This window comes from Glycine max, chromosome 10 (genome assembly GCF_000004515.6).
Source record: "Glycine max cultivar Williams 82 chromosome 10, Glycine_max_v4.0, whole genome shotgun sequence".
In the NCBI taxonomy this organism is placed as follows: domain Eukaryota; kingdom Viridiplantae; phylum Streptophyta; class Magnoliopsida; order Fabales; family Fabaceae; genus Glycine; species Glycine max.
The window spans coordinates 7315363-7339303 of NC_038246.2; the positions used below are offsets into that span (position 1 = coordinate 7315363).

The 23941-nt window shown below is 30.0% G+C and overlaps 2 protein-coding genes across 5 annotated transcripts; both read left to right on the forward strand.

The window, feature by feature from the left end:
• The first annotated feature begins 3493 nt into the window (after nucleotides 1-3493).
• Nucleotides 3494-9022, forward strand: LOC100792642 (U4/U6.U5 tri-snRNP-associated protein 2). Of its 4 annotated transcripts, XR_416265.4 has the most exons (11): nucleotides 3497-3718; nucleotides 3918-4302; nucleotides 4385-4629; nucleotides 5659-5743; nucleotides 5825-6010; nucleotides 6100-6267; nucleotides 6368-6586; nucleotides 7731-7902; nucleotides 7995-8166; nucleotides 8263-8658; nucleotides 8753-9022. XR_416265.4 is itself a non-coding variant. In XM_006588780.4 (10 exons), exons 1-10 carry the CDS (start codon nucleotides 3687-3689, stop codon nucleotides 8354-8356), a joined length of 1758 nt encoding a protein of 585 aa, XP_006588843.1. In that variant the 5' UTR covers nucleotides 3494-3686; the 3' UTR covers nucleotides 8357-9022. The 4 variants fall into 4 exon arrangements, 3 of the variants coding, with proteins under 3 accessions (XP_006588843.1, XP_006588844.1, XP_040861618.1); XM_006588780.4 differs by having other exon boundaries at nucleotides 3494-3718; nucleotides 8263-9022; XM_006588781.4 differs by having other exon boundaries at nucleotides 3496-3718; nucleotides 7782-7902; nucleotides 8263-9022.
• Nucleotides 9023-21781: 12759 nt separating this feature from the next.
• LOC100797401 (alpha carbonic anhydrase 1-like) lies at nucleotides 21782-23272 on the forward strand (the record flags this gene model as incomplete). The annotated part of the gene is given in 3 exon segments (NM_001255826.2): nucleotides 21782-21877; nucleotides 22011-22219; nucleotides 23166-23272. Coding segments are annotated over 3 exon segments (386 nt in total), but the record flags the coding sequence as incomplete, so codon positions are not given.
• Nucleotides 23273-23941: the final 669 nt, after the last annotated feature.

Here is a 23941-nt window from a genome sequence, read left to right on the forward strand (position 1 = left end):
CTAAGACCTACTCAATTTAAAGACATACCAAATAACTCTCAAGAAATAATATTTTTTAAGATGCATGAATCATATATGTTTTTCCTATTCTTTTAAAATAAAAAAATATCAAATATACTCATCTCATTACTTTTTTATTTGTTTTCTAAATTAAATTAATGCTTGTCTTATATGTTAAGACTACTCATGCTTTTCTTATATTGACTAAATTCATCACCTATACAATGTTAATGACTATCAATATCCTTAATTTCGTCCTCCCCTTAGCACTCCCTTCTATTATTATATATATTTATTATTGCACCCCATTTAATATATGTTATTGTAGTAATTAAAACATATAAGAAAACTAGTATATAATTTAAAATCCATTGTTCAAACCTAAAAGGGAGAATCAAAAGACGTTATTACAATAAGAGTTAGTATAAGATGACCGTTAGAATCAATTTAGCTATTAAAAGATTAAAAAAATCATATTGATTTTATTTTATTTTTTAATCTAAACTGCATCACTTCTTATTATTTTGTTCACTAACTCTTGTAATTTTGGATGTATTTTTTAAAATTTACAAAGACTTTTCAAATCTTATAAATCTATAAATTCATTTCAAATCATTGAAATTCTTATAATATAAATTTATTAAAATTTAAATCATCATAAATATCTTATAAAGAAACCTGACAAGTCATAACATTTTTACATATTTTTTTTTTAAATTCACAAATTTTTTTATACTAAAATAATCTTTTAAAATCCTAATCCAAGATATCCCTTTAAATTGACTTATGAAAAAAATAAAAATAATCTTTTAAAATTACTTAATAAAATCTAAATGACTTAAACCATGAACTGATTGCATCAATTGATACAACATGAGATTATTCTAACTTTAACAATTTCGAATTTGAGATAAGTGTATGCAATTACGTTAACTATTTTAAGAGATAAATTTGTTGCTAGTAATTCTATGATACTGAAGTTGAATGATTTCCTGTAGGGGATATACATGTTTCTAAAATAATCTAATTGATTTAAATTTAAAACATTATTAATCAAATTTAGATGAGATCATATTATGTCAAATTAGTTGCATTACACTGCATTTATCTTATATTTTGGTTTCAATAAAATGCTTGATTATGTCTCATATACTTTATTATTTATTTTTAAGTAAATAGTTGTTTTAAAATATGCGTAGAAATATTTTTTGGCTTCTCAAGTTGAAAAGTATTTCTTTAACTAAATCTTATATGGTTAAGACATTATGAGATGTGCAAGCACTCAGCCGAACAACCCTAGTTTATTTAACCAACTAGTTTGATACCTATGCGATGGACGGTAGATGGAATGCATGGTTTAGTTTCAAAATTAATATAAAGATAAAAAAATGGGAATTAAAAATATAAAAAAGCGTATAAAAATTTATATTAAGAAAATCTAAGAATAAGAAAATTTATTATGAATAAATATCTTATATATTAAGATAAATTCTCAAAAAATCTGTATATATAATATCAATTGTACATTTTTCAAATATATTCTCATGATTTTCCAGCAATTTTTTTAAATCCATCTCTAGAATGCATTCTAAAAAAAATAACATATAATTGTCTATAACTAACTAGGTCTTAAAAAATATAGTCCAACTCAAGAAAATGCCAAAGACTTATTTATTGTCATTACAAATTGTTTTTCGGAGAACTTTATTGGTAACATTTGGTTGCTAAGAATCATACTGACCATAAGATATTTCAAAACAATAAGGTTTAAATAATTTTTTCTCCCAATATAATTCAAGCTTTGATTTATATCCTTTCAAAATAATAAGGAAACATTATAAAAAAATTATATCCTCCAACTTATTTTATCTACGTTACTAAATCATGATTCCATTTTTAAATTATAAATTATTTTAATTATATATTTAAATATTTATCTTAATGCAAATTAATCTTACATTTTGTTATATATATATATATATATATATATATATATATATATATATATATATATATATATATATATATATATATATATATATATATATATAAGACTTTTTAATAAGCCTAAACTTGATTTATTTAATTTAATAGGCTTTTAAAAAAGTTTGAGCTTAACCTTTTAATTAAATAGGTCAATTCAGGTTAAACTTTATGTAGGTCAGGTTGTAGGCCCCTATAGACCGGCCTGACCTATTCCCACCACTACTTTCAATATATAAAATAATGAAAATTTGAAATTAATCAATTTGTTGTAGGACAATGTACTTTTAACAATAAGGTTTTAAAAAAATCTGTTCAAATCTAATTCAATTTTTTATTTATATCTTTTTTACAATATCATGTATCAATTAAAAATAAATAAGGTAAGTAATAATTGTGACCAAATTAATTGGATAGGTGGCTGACCAATTAATTACATTTCAATATATAAAATTCGGGAGAAATCTAATTCAATATTTGATAACGCATACATTAAAAATAAATAAGGTAAGTAACTTGATTTATATATTTTGTTCTTTAAATTACTATTTTCTCCATAATTAATATCACGTCAATTGATATGTCAACTCAATTCCCTTCAAATTAATCTATTCACGTTATATATTTTAAAATTTATATATTTTGAAGTATTTAGGCACATGCTTCCAATATCAATTTTCAGTAATTTGATTATAACAAAAGTGAAAAGAAATTGATGATGGATGCACAAATTTTAATTAATAAAAAAACAATTATTGTATTACCAAAAATCCTGTAGTGCTCGGGTAATAAGCCAAAAAACTTATTTGTCAATACATTAAAAGATAAGAAAAATAATATGGTTATAAATTCTCTAAGAGTGTGTTTGGATGAGGAAATTTTAAATTTTGAGAAATTTTAAATTCTAAGAATTTTAAATATTTTAACTAAAAATTTTTTATTTTCAAAATTTTGTGTTTGGATAAAAAAATTAAAATTGTGAGGGTAAAAGAAAATGAATGAGAAGAGAAGATATAATTGGTCTGTTTTCAAAGAGAAGAATATTGATACGAGATGGGAAATCGAAGAAGAACCAGGACACGGCGTTCGACACCATCATACTCGACCACAACATTGAATCAAATCAACGACACAAGGCATAATCAAGACTCTTCGTGCCGGTGAACACCTCCGTCGCATGATAGGCAACGACGGCTACTCTCAATTTGACGGATGCAATTTTAAGTGTCTCCTTGGCTCCCGTCTAATCTCTGGGTAAGAGCTCATAATGTGTTTCTAGGAATATAAGGAAATACGCGAATGTTTTGACACGTTCTTCTATTAAGAGTAGAAAATAATTATATTAGCCGTAAAAAGACAATATAAATTTCGCAAGATTCATTGGGGTAAGATGGCTAAATTAAAAAGTTAAAATAAAATCGTCAAAAAAATAAAAAAGATGGGATAAAAAGAAGAATTATTATTATTTTTTATCAATATTCTTATTACATAAAGATGATTCATTTAAATTTCTCATGTTTTAAATAAGCGCACAGACCTAATCGCCGTCCGCGCCCTTCATCGTGTGCTCCGACAGTCCGTGGTGAACTTCCTGGAGCGTCGCCGGCCCCTTCGACTACGGTCCTCCCGGCTGCGCCGTCAAGTCCAACGTCCTCTCCTTCTGGCGCCCGTTTCATGGGTTTGGTGATTTGAGATTAGGGTTTATGGATGGGTTCTTGGTGGAATTTATTTATAGGTCATTTGGCCTTTAGAATACTATTCATGTGCTTCTTGCCACAGCATTTTTAGCTTCTTTCACTATCTCATTTAAGCCCTTTTGTTAGATAAAGGAAAACTTTTTTTTTCTTTCTTTTTGTCAGTGTTTAAATTTGTAGGTGATTTGAATTTGAAGTTTAATGTCTTAATTTATTCTTTATCTGCTATTGGTTTAAAAGTTCTTTAGGAGAGAAAATGACATCAAAAAGGGAAAGGGAAGCGGGTGATAGAGTAGAGGATGAAGGGCTTGATAATGAGTCGAAAAGGCAGAGGCTGGATGAGGATTCTTCCCCCTCTCCTCCTCCTGTCTCCGTTGCAAATCCTCTTTCTGGGTTGGCCAATAATTATGCTGACATTGATGAGGAGGAAGATGATGTTAGAAGGGAAAGGGGTTCTGTAAATGAGAGGAGCAATGATGGGTCCCATCATAATGGGCATAATAAATATGGAGAGGCTGATGATAGTGATGAAGAAGATGACGATTCACACGAACAATTTACTGGAAGAAATCGCCAGGTTGAGGTTCGGAAGGACTGTCCTTATCTTGATACTGTTAATAGACAGGTATTTGACTTATCTTGTGCATTGTTGAGAAGAATTTTGCTGCTGTTTATGCATATTTAATTTTGATGATGTTTGTGTGCAGGTTTTGGATTTCGACTTTGAAAAATTCTGTTCTGTCTCCCTGTCAAATTTAAATGTGTATGCATGTTTGGTTTGCGGGAAGTATTACCAAGGGAGAGGGAAGAAGTCTCATGCATATACACATAGTCTGGAAGCAGGACACCACGTCTATATCAATCTCCGCACTGAAAAAGTCTACTGTCTTCCTGATGGTTATGAAATTAATGATCCTTCATTAGATGACATTCGTCATGTCTTAAATCCAAGGTTGATCTATTTTTTTATATATGGCTTTGCTTTCTGCAGACAATTTTTTAGCAACATATTTCTGTTTCTATGGTCATCAGCTATTGGCTGGTAACAATGTTGATATTATCATTTTTTGTCCAATGTATGTCACTTGTTGTTGGTTGGTTTGGGAGTTTTTTTCCCTTTGTATCCCCTTAGAAAAGTGATTTTTATCCATTCTGGAAGCTCAAATTTCATGCTATGGACCTTTAAAAATCAAGTAAGTTTTTCCACTGAGGGTTGTGGTTGAATTGGTCATCTATCTGCCTACACAAAGTTTGTGAGTTTCTAAGGCTTGAGCCTTGGCTTGGACTCTTTGTGGATAGGTATGACATATGAGATTCGATCCTCACTGGTGTTAAACATATCCCCATCCATTCTATGGGAAGGTCATTGGGGAGCCCTAAACTAGAACAATCCCGGAAAATGCCTCTGACTGGTAGATAGGGGTTTACCATAGCAGCTCTGCTGTTCAGGTCAACCTTGGAATCTCCTTCTATGTACCCTAAAAAGGTGTTTTCCATGGCGGCACGAGGAATAATTATTTTTATGATTGTTTATCATTTCACTAATGCTGATATCTTTCTCTTCATTACAAACTAATTAAACAAGGACTTTTTGTTTATAGTCGATGGGTTTGGACTTTGCATTGTGTCATCATTATTTCAAAATAAATTCAGTTTACCTAGTTAGCATCTTTGTAAGATACCTGTTGTAATAATTTATCTTCTATTTTCTTCCTGTGGATTTGCCAAACTGCTTGTAACATGCTTGTTAGTTGATGTTCACCAGTCACTTGAAGTCACCATAAAAGATAAAGCTTCAATTTTTCTTTAGTTGAGAATCACATTGAAATATTTAAATCTGTCACATAAGTTAAGTTGTCTGCATCATCTTTATCATTTATGATTCTCTGTTCTCTTTATGTTGTTGTTACCTTGAATTCTTTAAATGATTAACTACTAATATGCATTATCTAAGTTCATTCATATGGTTATCTATCTGCAGATTCACTGCAAAAGAAGTTGAACAACTTGACAAAAATAAGCAGTGGTCTAGGGCTCTTGATGGTTCTAGTTACCTTCCCGGAATGGTATACTTTTCATGCCTATAAAAATGTTTTGGAAAGGCTGTTAGGGGCCTACAATTTATCCATTGTATTGTGACTTTTCAGGTGGGACTTAATAATATCAAGGAGACTGATTTTGTGAATGTAACAATTCAATCCCTAATGAGAGTTACCCCCTTGAGAAATTTTTTTCTTATCCCTGAAAATTATCAACACTGCAAATCTCCACTTGTTCATCGATTTGGTGAACTCACTAGGAAAATCTGGCATGCACGGAACTTTAAAGGACAGGTTTGTTTCTGAGAAATTCATTGTATATAATATTATTATAAATTATTATAATTTGATGGTGACTTGTTTTTCAATATGCATGTCTACAGGTCAGTCCACACGAGTTTCTACAAGCTGTGATGAAAGCCAGTAAAAAAAGGTTTCGGATAGGTGCACAATCTGACCCGGTAGAGTTCATGTCATGGCTACTTAATACGCTACATGCAGATCTTAAGACTTCAAAGAAGAATACAAGCATAATATATGAGTGTTTTCAGGTTCTTTTTATCTACTCTAATTTTCTTTTCTTTTGGTTGACATGTTGCTGGCTGGAACTATCCACTTAAGTTGTGTTTGTTGTTTTTATTGTGCTTACAGGGCGAACTTGAGGTTGTGAAAGAGATTCCTAACAAAGTGATCTCTGATAAGAAAGAAAACAGTGAAAACCAAAACAATGCTGAGAAACTTTCAGATGGGGTGAATGAGCGATATGCATTTGTCAAAGAAACTTCAAAAATGCCATTTCTAATGTTAGGATTGGACTTGCCACCACCTCCTCTTTTCAAGGATGTGATGGAAAAAAATATAATACCACAGGTACTACTCTACTTAATGCTACTGTGCTTGTTGCATATGAGATATTGTAGTTGATGATTATAATTTACATTGAGGTGATCCTACTTTGAAGTTTGAATCTTGTTATTGTTGGCTGTTATTGTTATGTCCAAGAGACGTGTAAAAATAAGAAAATTGTGGATATGATTGTTTGGAAGGATATTTTGACACCAATACTGGTAACCTATTGTCACTTATAAACCATCATTTAAATGCAAAGCAAATAGTTTGTGAGATTGACTTGACTGATTATACTTATGTCATTCATACTCTGCTGTGAATTGATCTTGTTTTCTCAGCATGTCTATTGAATCTGATTGTTTAGCATGCTACATGGACTGCCTTGGCTGCTATTTACTATCTCACCTATATGCAAATATATTTTGTTTCATACAGTGCATATTTTTAGAGGACATGAATGACAATCTAAATTCTAAAGCATTACAATGATTATTTTCCCATGTTTTCAGCATTACTCACTATTTGTCTTGGAAAAAATTGTCTAATTTCTCAAAATAATTGGATAGAAGAAAATTCGTAGTCAAAAGAGAACATCTGACCTTAAGCAAAGACTTTTTTTGGTCCATGACTCAAGTAATAAACTTCAAGGTCCAGTTGCATCCAACTATACCAAATTAACATTGTCCATAACCTTTTTGTACGGTTGCATGGAGAACACTTCCCAAGCATTTTTATGAACTATATAAATGACTGGGGAGACCAATTTTGAAAAACCTTTTTGCGCACTCATGTATCTGTTTCGATCTACCTTTGTAGTTGAAAACTTGAACACCCTCCGCCCCCATACCAGTGCTATCTCTTCTGTGGAGTTTACATTCTAATTGGTCAAGATTTATGAATTTAAAATGCACACTTGCCGTTATTATACCATACCTCCTCGACATTTTAGTTTAGTCTCAATTATCTTTTATTTGAATACCATGATGTAAAAGCTTGCAAGTAATAATGGTAGAATTCCTCTTAAAGTTTGCACTTCCTCATTTCCACTTATGAACTTGAGTTTTGTTTTTCATTTTTCATGGCTTGACGTTAGTTTAGCCTTTTATTTTGAAGTTCTGTCTGTCCTTTCCTACTTGCCTGCTGGTAAAGCTTGATTTCTATCTAGGTTCCACTCTTTAACATACTAAAGAAGTTTGATGGTGAAACTGTCACGGAGGTGGTCCGTCCTCATATAGCAAGGATGCAGTATCGTGTTACCAGATTGCCCAAGTATATGATTCTACACATGCGTCGGTTTACTAAGAATAATTTTTTTGTCGAAAAGAATCCTACGTTAGGTAGGAATTTCTGTTGCAATCTTCTGTAATTTATTCAAGTTGACATCTGCATACTTCTAACTTCACCCTAATCCATTCTTTATTTGCTTCAGTCAACTTTCCTGTGAAGAACCTGGAGTTGAAGGATTACATTCCCTTGCCAACACCAAAAGAAAATGAGAAATTGCGAACTAAATATGATTTGATTGCTAATGTTGTTCATGACGGCAAACCTGGTGAAGGATTCTATAGGGTATTTGTGCAACGCAAATCAGAAGAACTATGGTAAGTTCTAATTCTTTGTAAGATAAAAAGAATGCATCAATCTGAAATGGATGTATGGATGTTTAACAATGACGAGGACTAATACCTTGTTTTTAGGTACGAGATGCAGGATTTGCACGTCTCTGAAACACTTCCTCATTTGGTTGCACTTTCAGAAACTTATATGCAGATTTATGAACAGCAGCAGTAAAAGGCCGAGTTTGAATCCTTCTCTGTGCATCGTAACCTGAAGCACGTAGTATGCAGAAAGGTTGAGAGTATGAGAGGTTTCATGCGATCATATATCAAATTGATCAACAGGCTGCAATTGAGTTAGGATGCTTGGGGTTAAAACAAAAAATTAATCCGTGCTTCTGATTGTTGAAGCTGTCTAAACATGAAAGATGAATAACTTCTTTGGTGTTCAACTTTGACTGGTTTAACCCCATAATACACAGATGTACTGCATGGCACCGAGGGACCCAGTTGGATTTTTCTTGTACTTAGCTGATAGTAAGTTTACTAGTAATACATGGAATGTGATTTATCTATCCTTTAAGCGTATTCCAGATTTTGGTTGCGTTGAACATTTTTCATTCCCCTTCAGGAGGCGGTTTAGAAGATGCTGATGGTATTGTTTGGTCGATGAACCTTCAAGGTGCCTGCCTGATGCATATTGCGTTTCTATTAACAGTGATTGGGTAAAATATATAAATTTTGTTGGCACACTAGTGTAAATCTACAAAGAGATTGATGTTATTATGCTAGTGGATTATAGCTGGGTATGCATAGGCTCTGTGATTAGTCGGATATTGTTAGTTGTTTCATTCAGGATCATAATTTTCCTACACCATATATTTATGAAGAGTTTAATTTCTATGTATCGTCAGCGTATGATAAATTATATACTATTAATCAAGAAAAAAAATTATACTAACAATGTCATATGTACATGAAACTATTGAAGATGATTTTATTTATAGGGGGACCCCAAGACGGGTTTGAATGCATGGCACAGGGCCATAGGTCACTACGGAGAGTTCTTACCTGTTCTGGAGTAATACACTATCAATTTAAGGTCGAGGTATGTTCTCATGCCCTAGGTGCATCGAAGCTATTTTGCACCTAGATCGCCTTTAATCAACTTCAATCTCCACACCCTTGGGCCATTTGGGTAGAAATGTCAAAGTAATTTCCAACTTGTGAACTGTTGGGAAAATGTCGGGTCACTTTTGCACCTACATTGGCATTCCTCAATTAACGAGTTAGGCCAACTTATGTTAGTTTTCTTTTCCCCTTTTTTATTTGAAATTTCTAGATTAGTTGTTTCCCCCCTTTTTGTTGATATTTTATTTTATTTTAGATTAATTACACTTTTAGTCTCCATTCCTTTTCAATTTTGTGAATTTTATCCTTAATTTACAAATTTTGTACAATTTTGATTCATGTATTTGATGTAACAGTCAATATTTAGTGAAAATGCTAATGTGTCACTCTACTATACTATTACATCAACTTTTTTTTTTTTTTTTTTATAATTATTGGATGTTTAACAAATGAATTAAAATCGCATAATTAAAAAAACGAGGGATTCTTGGTTCACAAAAAATGAGTAAAGTTGAGTTGGCTAACCTTTATGTTGGTGGTAAAAATGTCCTTCACTTAAATTTTAAAAACTCTCCCTACTCGCATTACTGTTCCTGTATGTCGTCTCCCTTTGTGTCATCTCTTCCTTCGTCTTCTTGCTTTCTCTTCCTTGGTTTGTGTCGTGCCGCTGCTGTTGGCTGCTTGCATTGTCGACTTTTAGGACGTTTCCACACTGTTGTGTCATTTTTGCCATCGAGGTACACTTCATTGTTTTTCGTTAATGGTGTTAATGGCTGCCTTGAGTTATTGGATTTCGTATAATATATATGAATTACATAATTCGTATGAGTTATACAGGTAATCCATATAATTTATACGGATTACATAATTCATATGTTTTTCTTTTATTAATAAATTAATTATATTTATTTATTTAATGGTAAAATTTGTTTTTATAAAAAGTATTATTTTGATTTTTGTTTTTAAATAGGTTTTCTTGTATGAAATATAAATATATTATTTTCTTTTTTATTTGTAAATAGTTATTGTTTATTTTATAAATAAAAAATAGTCTATTTTGAATTATGTCTTTAAATAGTTAGTTTTTTAATTGTAAATATATTAATTTTAATTTTCTTTTTAAATACATATCGTTTTTTTTAAACAAAAATATTTTATTTTGAATTATTTTTTTAAAAAGTTATTTTTTTAATTGTAAATATATTAATTTTGTTTTTGTTTTTAAATAGTTTTTTATATGAAATATAAATATATTATTTTCTTTTTTGTATGTAAATAGTTATTGTTTATTTTATAAATAAAAAATAATTTATTTTGAATTATGTTTTTAAATAGTTATTTTTTAATTGTAAATATATTAATTTATTTTGTTTCTAAATAGTTTTTTTGTATGAAATATAAATATATTATTTTATTTTTTGTTTGTAAATAGTTATTGTTTATTTTATAAATAAAAAATAGTTTATTTTGAATTATGTTTTTTAATAGTTATTTTTTTAATTATAAATATATTAATTTTAATTTTTAAATACGTGTTGTTTGTTTTTTAAATACATAGTTTTCATTTTTGTTTTGAAAAAGTTGTTGTTTTATTTTCAATTATAAATATATTTCAATAAGTATTTATAGTTCTGACTGCATATGCTGATCATGTTTCGGTCATTGTTTGGAATGAAGAGATATTTTTAGTTTTAAATAAATTATTTCAATAAGTATTTATTATTATTGTTAAAATTATTTAATTTTTTTTAGGAACGTCCTGAATTGAAGTTATCCTCCCAAGGAAGGAAGATTTAGAAATTCGGGAGGCCTGCTGCTGAGATTGAAGGGTTAGTCGTTGCCACAAGATTAAGTCCTTTGATCGCATGTTCATTGAATATCGGCGATCGAGGACTTATATCGATTTTGTGGAGAGGTGACATAAGAAAATTAGCAGTTTCCATCTTCTAGTAGGAGAGGTTACCAAAGAGGTTGATATACTCATTAGACCATTTGGCAAGTTCTTTAAGCAAACTGTTGTGCACCAACGACCATGAATCTTTATCCATACCTAATAATGCAGCAATTGCACGATATCCACAGTTACTATCAACTTTCACATCGACACTATTTTCAATGGAATTGTGAATGAATGGATGAAATTGATTCACCATTGGCATAGTCCTTCTTGGAATTGCCTAGTCAGAAGATGATGTACTACATTTGACTGAAGAATTATTATTTTGCACAGAATGTAAAACATCAACATACTCTCAGTAAGACGGATCACACTTTGTTGATCTTTGATGTTTGATCACCGGTTTCTTCTGAGCACCTTTGGTGTTGACCTTTTCTGGAGGAGGACACATCGAGTTTAGATAAGAGTAGGCAATTTCCCAGAGTTTACTCTTTAGAGTAACTTTGCCACAAACATCAAGCTCTTCAAATCGTTTGGATATGATTTCCATCTCTTCGGTTATGGTCAATTAGGGCTTAGATAACCCTTGGTTTGAAAAACTTAACCTCCGCCAAAACATATGGATTGTCTCAAGTGGTATGGTACTAAGTACATATTTGGATAGCTCACATGCACATGGAAGACCGTGAGTAGTTCTCATGACACGTTCACAACGAGAAGGGTTTTTGCTAGCATAATATATACACTCAAACTCAGCAGCAATATGATATAAAACATACCTTGATACCATGACAAGTAACCTCTTGTATAAGGTAACTTTAAAAATATGTCAAACCACATGCGTACTTGTCTCAAAGGATGTCTTAATTTTAGTATGTTGAAGCGTGATCATGTTGTTCATGGCATCCCAAACACTACATAGGTCTCCAAGACTATTCTGTAATGGTTTTTTAAGCCCAATGAAAAGATTCAACCCTACATTTGAAATACACAAAAAATAATAAACAAATACAATAATTAAAATCCATTAATTCCTAAACTCTAATAAAAAAAATGAAAATTTTCATACTTGTTTGTTGTTGTATTTCCTAAGTACATCACCTTATTCGTTGAGGTTTTAACAAATTTTTCTTTGTAGGGAATTATCCATGTTTCGTTGACATAGTCTACAAACATTGATCATGGTTAGGGGTGGGAATAGGCCAGGCCGACCTACAGGGGCCTACGACCTGGCCTACATAAAGCCTAGTCTGGAATGACCTATTTAAATAAAAGGTTAGGCTCATGCTTTTTTAAAAGCCTATTAAATTAAATAGATCAGGCTTAGGCTTATTAAAAAGTCTTATAAGCCTGATAGACTGGCCTATATATATGTATATATACTTATATTATTTTTTGGGTACCAATATATACTTACATTATTTTTTGGATACAATTAATTATTTTTTTGAAACTAGCAGACTTTGATTACACATTACTGTTCCATAACTTCAATTCCTATGATATGATCAAGTAAGACTTTAATTACAATTTATGTGTGAGTCATGTGTCCCTTTATATTCCTCATTATTTTTATTGGCTTTCATATTTCTCTTAATGTTTCCTTTTCCTTTAACTTTCCTATTACGTTCCTACCGTTCCAGAGCAAAGGAGGAATATTAATGTGAAGAAGACTTTTAAAAAGGCTATCAGACCAGACCAAACTTTTAAAAAGGCCAGGCCGAGTCAAAATAAAAGCCTTTGATAGGCTATAGGCCAGGCTCAGGCCTCAAAAATTCATCGTAGGCTAGGCCCAGGCCTTTTAAAGCCTGGCCTGACCTGACCTATTCTCACCCCTAATCATGGTGAACAAACAATTTCAAACTTCTTAAGACAATCATCGAATAAATGCTCGAAACGACAATCAATCAAACTCCCCAAGGCATCCTTGATATAATCTCATGCATTTTTTCTTGACCAATTAGAGATTTATATTTTGCCTACATTCTTGTCAATGTGAAACCTACACAACAAGTTGGTACACTCAGAGAATACAGTTTTCACTGCATTTATCAATTTTAGGTCTCTATTGGTAACAATAACTCCAGGGAGGGCATCACGTCTTAGAAAAAGACCTCAAAATCGTTCTAGAGTTCATACCACATTATTTAGACGTTCTCTCTCCAAATAGGTAAAATCAGTAGAGAATGTCATCTCCGTTGGTGTCACACCAACAAAGTCAAGTAACGGGAGCCTGTACCTGTTTGTTTTTTTAGGTACTATCTATAAAAAATACCAAATTATAGGCTTTGCATAACTTTACTGCATCAGGATGTCACCATAAGATATCACGTATAACATCTTCATCCTTTAATCTATGCCAATGAATATACTGATCTAGTTCAAGAAGCTTCATTAGATGTTTCATTTCAATATCAATGTCTCTTATGGAAGAACAATATGCACTTCTTGCATTGTATATTTGTTTGATTGTTGTACAACTATTGACATTATGCTCCTTCAGCGTTAGCAAAATATTTCTTGGTTTCACCATTGACTTTGTCATATCAGCAATAGTTGTCTTTTCATCCTTAGTCAATCGACCAACGTATGGATGTCGAACTAATGACTTTTCCATTTCATGATCGTGACTCCCACACATTAACTTCATTATCCATCCTTGGCCTCCAACCACTGGTTTCCCACGAAGCTTAAAGGGACACCTACATTTCCTACTCCTAGTATCTCTTCTTATCTTACAAAATCTTTTTTCCTATACCTATACTGATCACTCCTTTCACAATCAATTAAGACAAATGAAATTTTTCCTCTCATACCAGTGTTTGTGTCTAACTTCATAATAACCGCCACAACACTTACAATGCAATCCACAAAAATTTAGTCTTCAAAGGGACATTAATTTTATTAATTTAATAACAATAAATCACTTTAATACCTGAGTAGTATTGAACGCATCGGAACAATCAACATGTTCTTCATTCACATCAACTTCGTCTTCATTTTGTTCATTCATATCAACTTCTTAAGACATTATACTGTCATACATCCATTGATATTCGTCCATCTTAACTAAACATTCAAAAGTTTGAACATCACAAATAAACAACCCCTAACCGCATCATACATATACTATCACACAAAATCCTACTTAATTTTTTTACTGCATATAATATTATAAAACATTAAAATTGATAATCCTATAAATTAGAAACCAATAACATCAACTTTTTCTATTTACAATTCATAACCATATAATACAATAAAAAATTATAACCAAATCATATGTAGTAAAATAAATTATTTTATTCAACTTAATTCTAATTCATGAAATTATGACCACACGAAACAATCAATTTTAGACCACAACAACTCAAATAAATTATCCATAAATTACAAGTAAATTATCTTACAATTAACACCATTTTCAAAATATAAAAATAAGTAATTACAAATTAATTATCAATCTACACTTATTTAAAAATATTTATAACAATAATACAAATTACATTTCAAATAAACAAATAAAAAAATTAATTTTTTCAACACATTAATTTAATATTTTTAACAATCATACTAACATATTTATAATTTAAAAAAAATTAAAAATTTAATATTTCTTTAATTTTAAAAAATTAAAAATCCTTATAAATCATACGGATTATGTAATCCGTAAGTTAAAATAAAACTTACGGATCCGTTAATTTTATATAATTTACAAATTGTATAATTTGTATGTTACACAAAAAAAAAAAAAATAACGCCGACGTACATCTGATGTAACTCCGTTAACAACCTAATCAACCACCGCAACAATCACCATCGGTGTACCTCCATAATACTTTTACCTTGACTGAAGTGGCACAATGCATCTCTCACAACAATAAAAAACCAAAAAGAAATCGAGAACAAGAAGGAAAGAATGTGTTAGTGGAAAGACACTTAAAAAGAAGAAGAAAAAAATAAGAACATTTTTGGAATTAAATTAAATTGCTGGGTGTATAAACAAAAAATACTGATGATGCAGCTAACAACACCCACCCCTCTATTTTTGAGCATGCTAATATTTTGGACCGTGCTGATTTTGGGTGAGCTATGCTCATGGACTAACACCCTATATGCAGTTTTTCATAATTTTAAAATGTAACTAAGACTGTAATGACATTTCTTTTTTATTCGTAAGAATAAAAAATAATATTAAAAAATTTATAACACTGAACTCAATCCGCTGAACTAAACTGCGTTGGTGTAGTAACAATTCTTTGTCTAAGTTCTTCTCTGTTACTTCCCCAATATAATATATAATGGGTGGAGGTGAGGTACTTTTTTTAAGTATATTTGGATACTCTTTTTTAATCCACTTGTTTAATACTTTTCTTTTTTCTTTATTTCTCACATTTTATCACATGATATTTTTTTTATAAACTTATGATTTCTCTTTTTTATTTTTTTCATCTCTTTAAATATTGATTGGTATTTGGATGTCCATTAAATATTGTCCTTTTTTCATAGTATTCGTTCTCAAGGCCAGTTCAACTTCACCATTCACACACCTCAGATTCGAAAAACGTTGAATCCCTTCAATTCTAAGTTCTAACCCTTTCCACGTTTCCATCTTGGGGAGGTTCATTTGTTCCCTGGACCAAAAAGTATTTAAAAACACTAAACAAACAAACAAGCCAAATTGTAAACTGACACATGGTCTTATTTGTTTGATTGCATAATATTAATATTTGTTAAAATATAGATTCATTTTTCATACGGTATATTTTTAATATAATGATTTTTCTAGTCATTATTTTAAGAGTAATGGTTAAGAAATTAACAAATATTTTTTTATTATTAAAAATCAGAATAAGAAATATATTTGTAACGTTAAATATTATACTTTTTTAAAATGATACTCCTAAGTAAAACCGTTCAATAAAAAGTTGATGCTTACCTTCAGAACCCTATCTCTTGAATAATTATATATCACGGAGTGCTATTCTCTTTGAGCTCCGCTGCTTGAAAACACACATATATAAGATGACATATTTGCATCTTTTTCTAGTGGAGAATTTATGTCTTCTAATGCAAGTGGAAAAGGTATAATCAGATTCTGCAGTAGGCACCAATTTCTATAAGATGGTTTGTGTCTCCATTTTTGTTTTACCCTTATATTTGTATTAGTATAAACCATATATTAACATTGATCAACAAAGAGGAACGTATAATTGACAGATAACAAGATTCTTTTATATTATTCAGAGATTAGTAACCTGTAAAAAGTTTCGTGAAACAATTAAAGATTATAGTTATTATAATAAACTTACCATAGATAGATGATAAGTTATAATTAGATAATAGTATAAATTTTTTTATATTATCAATGCATATATTACTTTTTCTATTCTTTAAATTGTATATACAGTGAATATTATGTTGAAAAAGATAAATTTTATCTTGATGTTATTTACATCTTGAAAATGAATGTGTTTTGAAAGCTTAATTAAGAATTAAAAACTAAAATTTTAATAATTTAGGAAAAAAAAAGATAATTTTACAGGGTCTAAATTATAAAGGTGACAATTTTATAGAGATTAAATTCAAATTTCAAATTTTTCTAAAGACTAAAAATGACACAAATGTAATGTGAGTATGTGACTACCATGTGTGTTGCTTATGTGTACTGTTGTTGGACATGTCAACACTTATTGGTTTCCATTTAATGTCAATGACTAAAATTGCTAACAAAACATAAATGAAGGATTGAAATTGGACATTTTTTTTTTTACAGAAATTAAAAAACGAATTCTAAAATAGTTGTGGAATGAAAAACTTATTGAATCTTCATTTTCTTGCAAACTTAATCTATCACATATAAGGAAAAGTTGTACAACAATGTTAAACATTGCCTAAAAAGAAAAAAAAAATTTGGGGAAAGTATATACTACTTTTGCACTATGTTTTCTTAAGATGAAAATAAAGAGAATGAATAACAGAAGAAATAGTAGAAAAGAATTTTTTTTTGGTTTGGTTCCACTGAAAGAGGAAAATAAATTAATAAGTATCAACTATTGACTCTACACATAAGTGTTTCTCCCCAAATTAGGAAGAAAGAGGGAAGTAAGCACATTTTAACCAACATGCAACTCCTTGCCCCTAAAGAAAATAAGCTATTTAAACTTTTATGTAATCAATTTGTTTAAACTTTTAATGTAATGAGTGGAAAAACAAGGACGTATATACTTCAATACTACAAGTCATGCGTTGCTAATTTATTATTTCAACCAGTTAATAAATTTCGATCAGTAAAATTTTATTGTCTATTCAAGTAAGATGATTTACACACACATGAATTGAATCAAGCTCTTCTCTCCTCTTCTCTATGCCTTGTTGGGTGTATTACGAAATAAAGAATACACGTGGCATTAAGTTTGTTAAGATATCCCACGCTAGTTATATAGCTACGATATACTTTATATAAATTCAGCAAAAAAAAAAAAATACTTTATATAAAATTTGGACAATCCTCATTTAAATTAACTTTTGAAAAGGTCCATTCCTTTTCTAATATGATATATATCACAAGTCCAATCCTAAACTAGGAACATTAACAGAATACTCCATAAGATTTGACAATCCTCCATTCCTCCTCATATGAATATGGCTCATCAGTTTATTTCTAATAAAATTTTAATATTTGCTTGCTTCCGTATGACCCGTGTAATTGGAATCTAAAGGTAGGATGGATTTTTCTAGCTTCATTTCCGGTGATGGGAAGCACACCATGTGTGGCAGTGGCAGACCGATGAGTCTTTTCTTTGGCAATATGGAACTGTGGGGCTCTATGAATGAATAGTGGAAATCTCAAATTGTTTGTCCCCAACTTTGTGTGATATTGAATTCATGATGTTTTTGGTGCTTTCTAGTTTCAAATCCTAATCAAAATAATGGAATGGGCTATATTTTTTCTAAGCATATGGAATGACCTGTATATTAGGTGGTCTTAGACCACCATCTCTGTCTATATTCTCAAATAATTTTTTTATAATTTTACAATTTATGAGAAATAATTAATAATATTTAATTATGTGTCAAGTAATTCTAAATACGTGAATCAAGTAGCATGATGATGTTTCAGTTTAACCAAAGATTTCAGATTTGAGTTCTAAATATATAATTATTAAATACTTAAAGAAGAGTTTTATCAATCATAATAATGTTATCCAGTGATGTAAATGTTGGCAAAGATTATAACAATTTAGGACCGTTTAATAATTTATTGTGTTCCCGTTTAAGAGTTCATGGCATCTTGTTGCTATTTAAGGAGTTTTGGCATTGCTCTCAAACAACAAGAACTTACCTAAAAATCAAAATAAGAACTCCTTATAGTGACAAAGTATTTCCCTAAAGGACATGTCCAATACATCAAAACAAAACATAGAGAAATCAAATGTTTGTTGATTCCCAAGCAATTGTTTGAGTAAGGTTGATGTCTCCCTCTCATAATTCTAGGAGAAAATTGGTTAATCAATGAATATGGTGCATATTGTACAAGAGAACTTCGAGAAGCATATAATTTAATGAACGTGAATGCATTATTTTATAAATGTTAAAGACTATGGATTTTCCGCTCCAAAGTTGAGAAGACAATGGAGAAGGTGGAAGGTGATTAAGAAAAAGTTGGTTAATTTCGGCCGGCATAGTTGTATTTTGTAGTTTTGTTTCTATGAGAATTTTGTAATTTTCTGTTTTGGGCTTTTAGGTTTAGTTTCTGTTCTTTTTAAAAAAAGTTTAGTTTTTGTTTTGATGAAAACAATATAAAACGAAGTTGCTTAACTGTTAGGGGAATTTTCAATGTACATGGTACACATAAAACAAATTGAACACCGAGCACATTAACAATATATATAACTGGTGAATTATATCATTTCTGCATTCAAACTTGGCAAAACAGAGTTCAAGTATTTTTGATGTATTGGTAGCTGTAGTAAGCGATTTCAACTCAAAAATATTGTAAAGGTACTTTTCCTTTTGCAATATTCTCTTATGATGATAAATTTCTATTACATACACTCAATAATGTTAGGACAATTAATTCCAAAGGATAGTGTATGTATATATACATACCTATATAGGAATTTAAAAATATTTGATATTATATACTATTTTATAAATTTCACTTTAATTACTTAATTTTTTTAATTGTACCTCCGAGAAACCATAATTAGGTACTGATTTAACTCGAAGCAACCAAAAGTAAGGTAAAATGTTATTAATCTATGCATGATTTTCTGTTTTGAAGATGATATCACATGATTATGAAAGAAAGAATAATCAATATATATCCGTCTTTGAACACAAACACAAAAGACAGTGCCCTCCTTGCTATCCTCACAAAGTGCTTTTGCGTCCCCAATCCAATATTTGCGCAACCTCAATCAGAATCACCCAAAGTGGCCTACTTTTTTATGCACATGCATTTCAATCACTTTTCTTGGACTCATAAGGATGGTCACATAGTGCAAGGCTCAAAGAAAAGGTCTTTTCCATAAATTATAAAAATATTTTTCTGGACAAACTAACTAAAAAAACATTGTAAACCAGTTTTACTTAACCCAAAGGATTAATATAATGGTGCAAGATTTGATTAAGTTCACAGAGAATGATTTATTTAGTGAAAGAATATATGTTCAATTTTTATCGTGTGTAAAATTTGTTTGGGTAAATAACAGTCAGTCACGTATTCTGAATAAAATTAATTTCTGTCTAAATGAATTAAAGAACATTCATAATCTTTAACCTAAGATAAAAATAATAATTTTACATGATGATTTCGTTATAATTTATTACCATAGCTAATTTAAAAGTCAAATTATTCTTGATTCATTGATATTATAAAAGTTTTTACAACAGTGATTCATGGCCATTAAACTCTAAAGTAATTTACAATTTGTTCCTTATGATTAAATACTACCTAGACAAAATGTCACTAATGGTATTAGTTCGGGTCACAGTGACAAATTGACTATGAAAGTGGTGATTAATTATATTAGATACAACGTGAAAGAAGCGTGCTAGTTTTGGCTATCATTGCATGCCCCTCATCAAACATATGCTTGCATGTTAAAGTAGTTGTGAAATGTGACAAAAATGGAAGGAACAAACCCAAAGTGTTTACTACCGCAGATATATTGACTAAAAAGTATAACTTTGGTAGGATAGAAATTACCTCTTCTATGTTTCGTCTCTCTCTCTCTCTCTTTTCCTTTTTCATTGAAAAATGCCTCGTTATTATTAAAAAAAGCTTAAATAACCTTTGGACTCTATAAAATAAGATATATGTTTTTTTTACTCATTTAAAGATCTTTGTAACTTTTTTTTTGGTTTAGTTTTAGTGATGCTATCAAATAATAACATTAACCAATGATAACAATAACATTAATAATTTATTGATTTATAGTGTAATTAAGAGTTTGACAGAATAATTAAATATAATTTTTTATAAGACAATTACTTGATAGCAGGTACTAAAATAAAAAATAAAATTTACTAGTATTAAAATCAAAATGAAAATTTTTAAAGACTAAAATAAAAAAACTATTTTTTAAAGACTAAAAAAATTACTAAAGCTTATAAAAAATGGAGATAAAATATGATTTTAGTCCCTTATTTTATCTTGATTTTAGATTTTAGTCTTTTATAAATTATTTTATTTTTATTTTTAGTCACTGACATTCATTTTAATGGTTAGATAATAACGTAATATCTAAATAATAATTTTTTTTATTGATTATAGTATAAATTAACATGAATAATCATTAAACTCTTTTATGAATAAACCAATGAAAAGAAAAGGTAATACCATCACAAATTTGCCCAAAACAAGATGAAGTAAAAATAGGAATATCAAATAGAATGAATTCAATCTAAGATTTATTCCATTTCATCATATTTTAAACACTAGTACCTTCCTATTCTATTTTACTACATACGGTTGCAACCATTTCCATCAACCCATGCAATCATACACTATTGCTTTCTTTTTTCTTTTCTATTGGCACCTAATAGTTAAAGGCTCGGTTAGAAGGGAGATGATTCTTTTCTTCGTTCCTTGACCTTTGTCACTTTATATTATTTATTTATCAGCTAAGCACAAATTTTATTTATTTATTTAAATCTTTCTAGGATTTTCCAATCTTTGAATGTAAGACAGAGTAACAAGGCACCATCAGCATCTCTCCTGGAGTGAATTTTGGAATCCAAGCAATTAATTGGTACACTCAACAAAAGGAACCCAAATTGGAACATTTTTTTGACGGTTAGCCAAAGTTACCAAAATGCTACAATTTCTTTCCAGTTAATTGTGGTTCACAGAAAAAAATTTAAAAATAAAAAAACACTCATCAGTTAATACAGAACAGAACCTGTGACCCTGAATAGACAGAGACATCAATGCTTTCTCCACTCATTTCCTAAGAAACCACTCATTAGTCAACCACCGCCCAAATTTAGCATTCATATATATTGGATAACACATAACACAACCATCACCACATCACATATAATATTTTTCTTATGATGAATTTGTAATTATATTATTACACACATATATATATAGTTGAGGAATAAAACAAAGGCTCTCATATCAAAGCAGACACAGCTAGCTATTCACAATGGCCCTGCGGGTTCATTTCTCAATAGTTTCCATAGCGGTTTTGGCTCTATGCACTTCTGCAGATTACTGTAAGATTTCAATTCTCATTGAGTTCAACTAGCTTTGATTTTCTTCACACAAATGAGTTTTACCGTGATTATTACTGGCTAGTTTGTTACTTACATGAATGTTCTTTTTCTTTCTTTTTTCATTTTACATTAGTTTCGGCTAATTTTAGCTATGCTGGTCCAAATGGACCTGAGTACTGGGGAAGCTTGAGTCCATCTTATGCAGCATGCTCACATGGGAAATCTCAGAGTCCTGTGGAACTTATGAAGACTGATATTGTCATCAACAAGCAGTTGAAGAATCTAAACAGAAACTACCTTCCTACCAATGCCACACTTGTTGACAACATATTCAACATTGGGGTTTGTTCTTAAACTACCAAATCACTCCTTTGTTTTTTTCCTTTTCCTTTTCATTCCATATAAGCATAATTGGATAAGCATTTAGCTAGATGCTCATCATATGCAACTTTACAAGTTCATATAACTTGAAATACGAGAGATGAAATTATTAGGTGTCTAAGAGATTAACATTACTACTTGTTCATAGCAACTGGTTGATCCGAGTGTTATTGGATTCGATCTTTTTAATTAAGTAAGATTTTAAGTTTTAGTCGTGTGGATAAAAAAACAGTGATTAAAAGAAAAAATTTCATTAAATGTGATCAACAAGATAAGTCATCGACAAAGTCAATAAATACTTCACACTAATGTCATGATGATTCAAAAAGACTAATACTTATTCATAGTCTCAACCAATCTCTCTACATGTGTGTATTCAAGTTTTTCAATTTAAAAAATAATTAAAAAAGCTTAACTATATGTCATGAACAGGTTAGTCGGAAAAAAAGGATATTATTATATGATCTAAGATGAGAAAAATTATTACATGATTGTGATGACATGTAATTATAATTTTTAATTTTAAAAAATAATTAATAATATATCACATATGAAGATTGGTTGAGATCAAATGATTCCATATGATTGTAATAATTTTTCCATATATAAATTATTATGTGTTTATGACATCGACTAATTTTCATGTTCACATAACCAAAATTTTCAATTTATGAGAAAGTGATAGTAAAATTTCAAAACATGTTATAAAGATTGATCGAAATTATCGTGATGTCAGACTATATAATAATTTCTATTGCTAACAGGTATTTTGTTTTTGTTACGTAGTATATGGCTACCCGGTTGATAATTCATCATTTTGTTATCATGAACAAATTACACAGTTATAAGGTTAGGTTGTTAAGGAATTTCCGGTAACAATTAATATGATTAAATTCTCCGTTTATAGGTGCACTTTGAAGGAAAAGTAGGGGATATTAATATAAATGGAAAAAATTACTCCTTAAAACAATTGCACTGGCATTCTCCATCAGAGCACATGGCAAATGGTCGTATGTAAGTTCCCTTGCTTCCTCACCCTTCTTATGGAATACCTCTGTTGTTTTAAATTAAAAATTAAAAAAAATGCCAAATGATGGAGTGTGCTTTCAAGATACCACTTATGAAAAAGAATGATAACTTTCTCCAATCATTTGCTTTACAAACCTTATCATTTTCTCTATCCAATCACTTGCTTTACAAACCTTATCATTTTCTCTCTAACCAATCTTCGTACTTTATAAGACATTACTTTCGTACAATTTTTTTTTATGCTAAATAGTTGGTTATAAATTCCATACCACATAGAATCTTCAGCTAATGGTAGCTCTACGAAGTTGCGCAATATATATTTTTGAACTTTGTGTTACTGTCGCATGATACGTTCAAGCAATAATTAAAAAAAGAAAAAAGTTATTCTGTTGATCTAACCACAATGCATATCAAAATTTTTTTAATTGAGCTGGCAGACACTGACTAAAATATAAAGATTTTTTTATATATTAGAAATCTTGTGGTTTTTATTTAATACAAACCTTTTGAATGTCAAATTAGCTTAAAGTTTTTCAAGCTTAGTTCATGCCTTTTAATGAGCCAAATAAACTGGTTGTCTCATCAAACTTAACTTATTTTGACAATTGTACAACTATCTTTGTAAGCTATTAAATTAAAAAAATTTAGTGACAA

Bases quoted from the DNA above. Each gene is read 5' to 3' on its own strand.
- LOC100792642 (XM_006588780.4), top strand. From the start codon at position 3,687: ATGGATGGGTTCTTGGTGGAATTTATTTATAG. The intron at 4,630-5,658 runs GTTGATCTATTT...ATCTATCTGCAG, and splicing joins CGTCATGTCTTAAATCCAAG to ATTCACTGCAAAAGAAGTTG. The intron at 6,011-6,099 runs GTTTGTTTCTGA...GCATGTCTACAG, and splicing joins CACGGAACTTTAAAGGACAG to GTCAGTCCACACGAGTTTCT.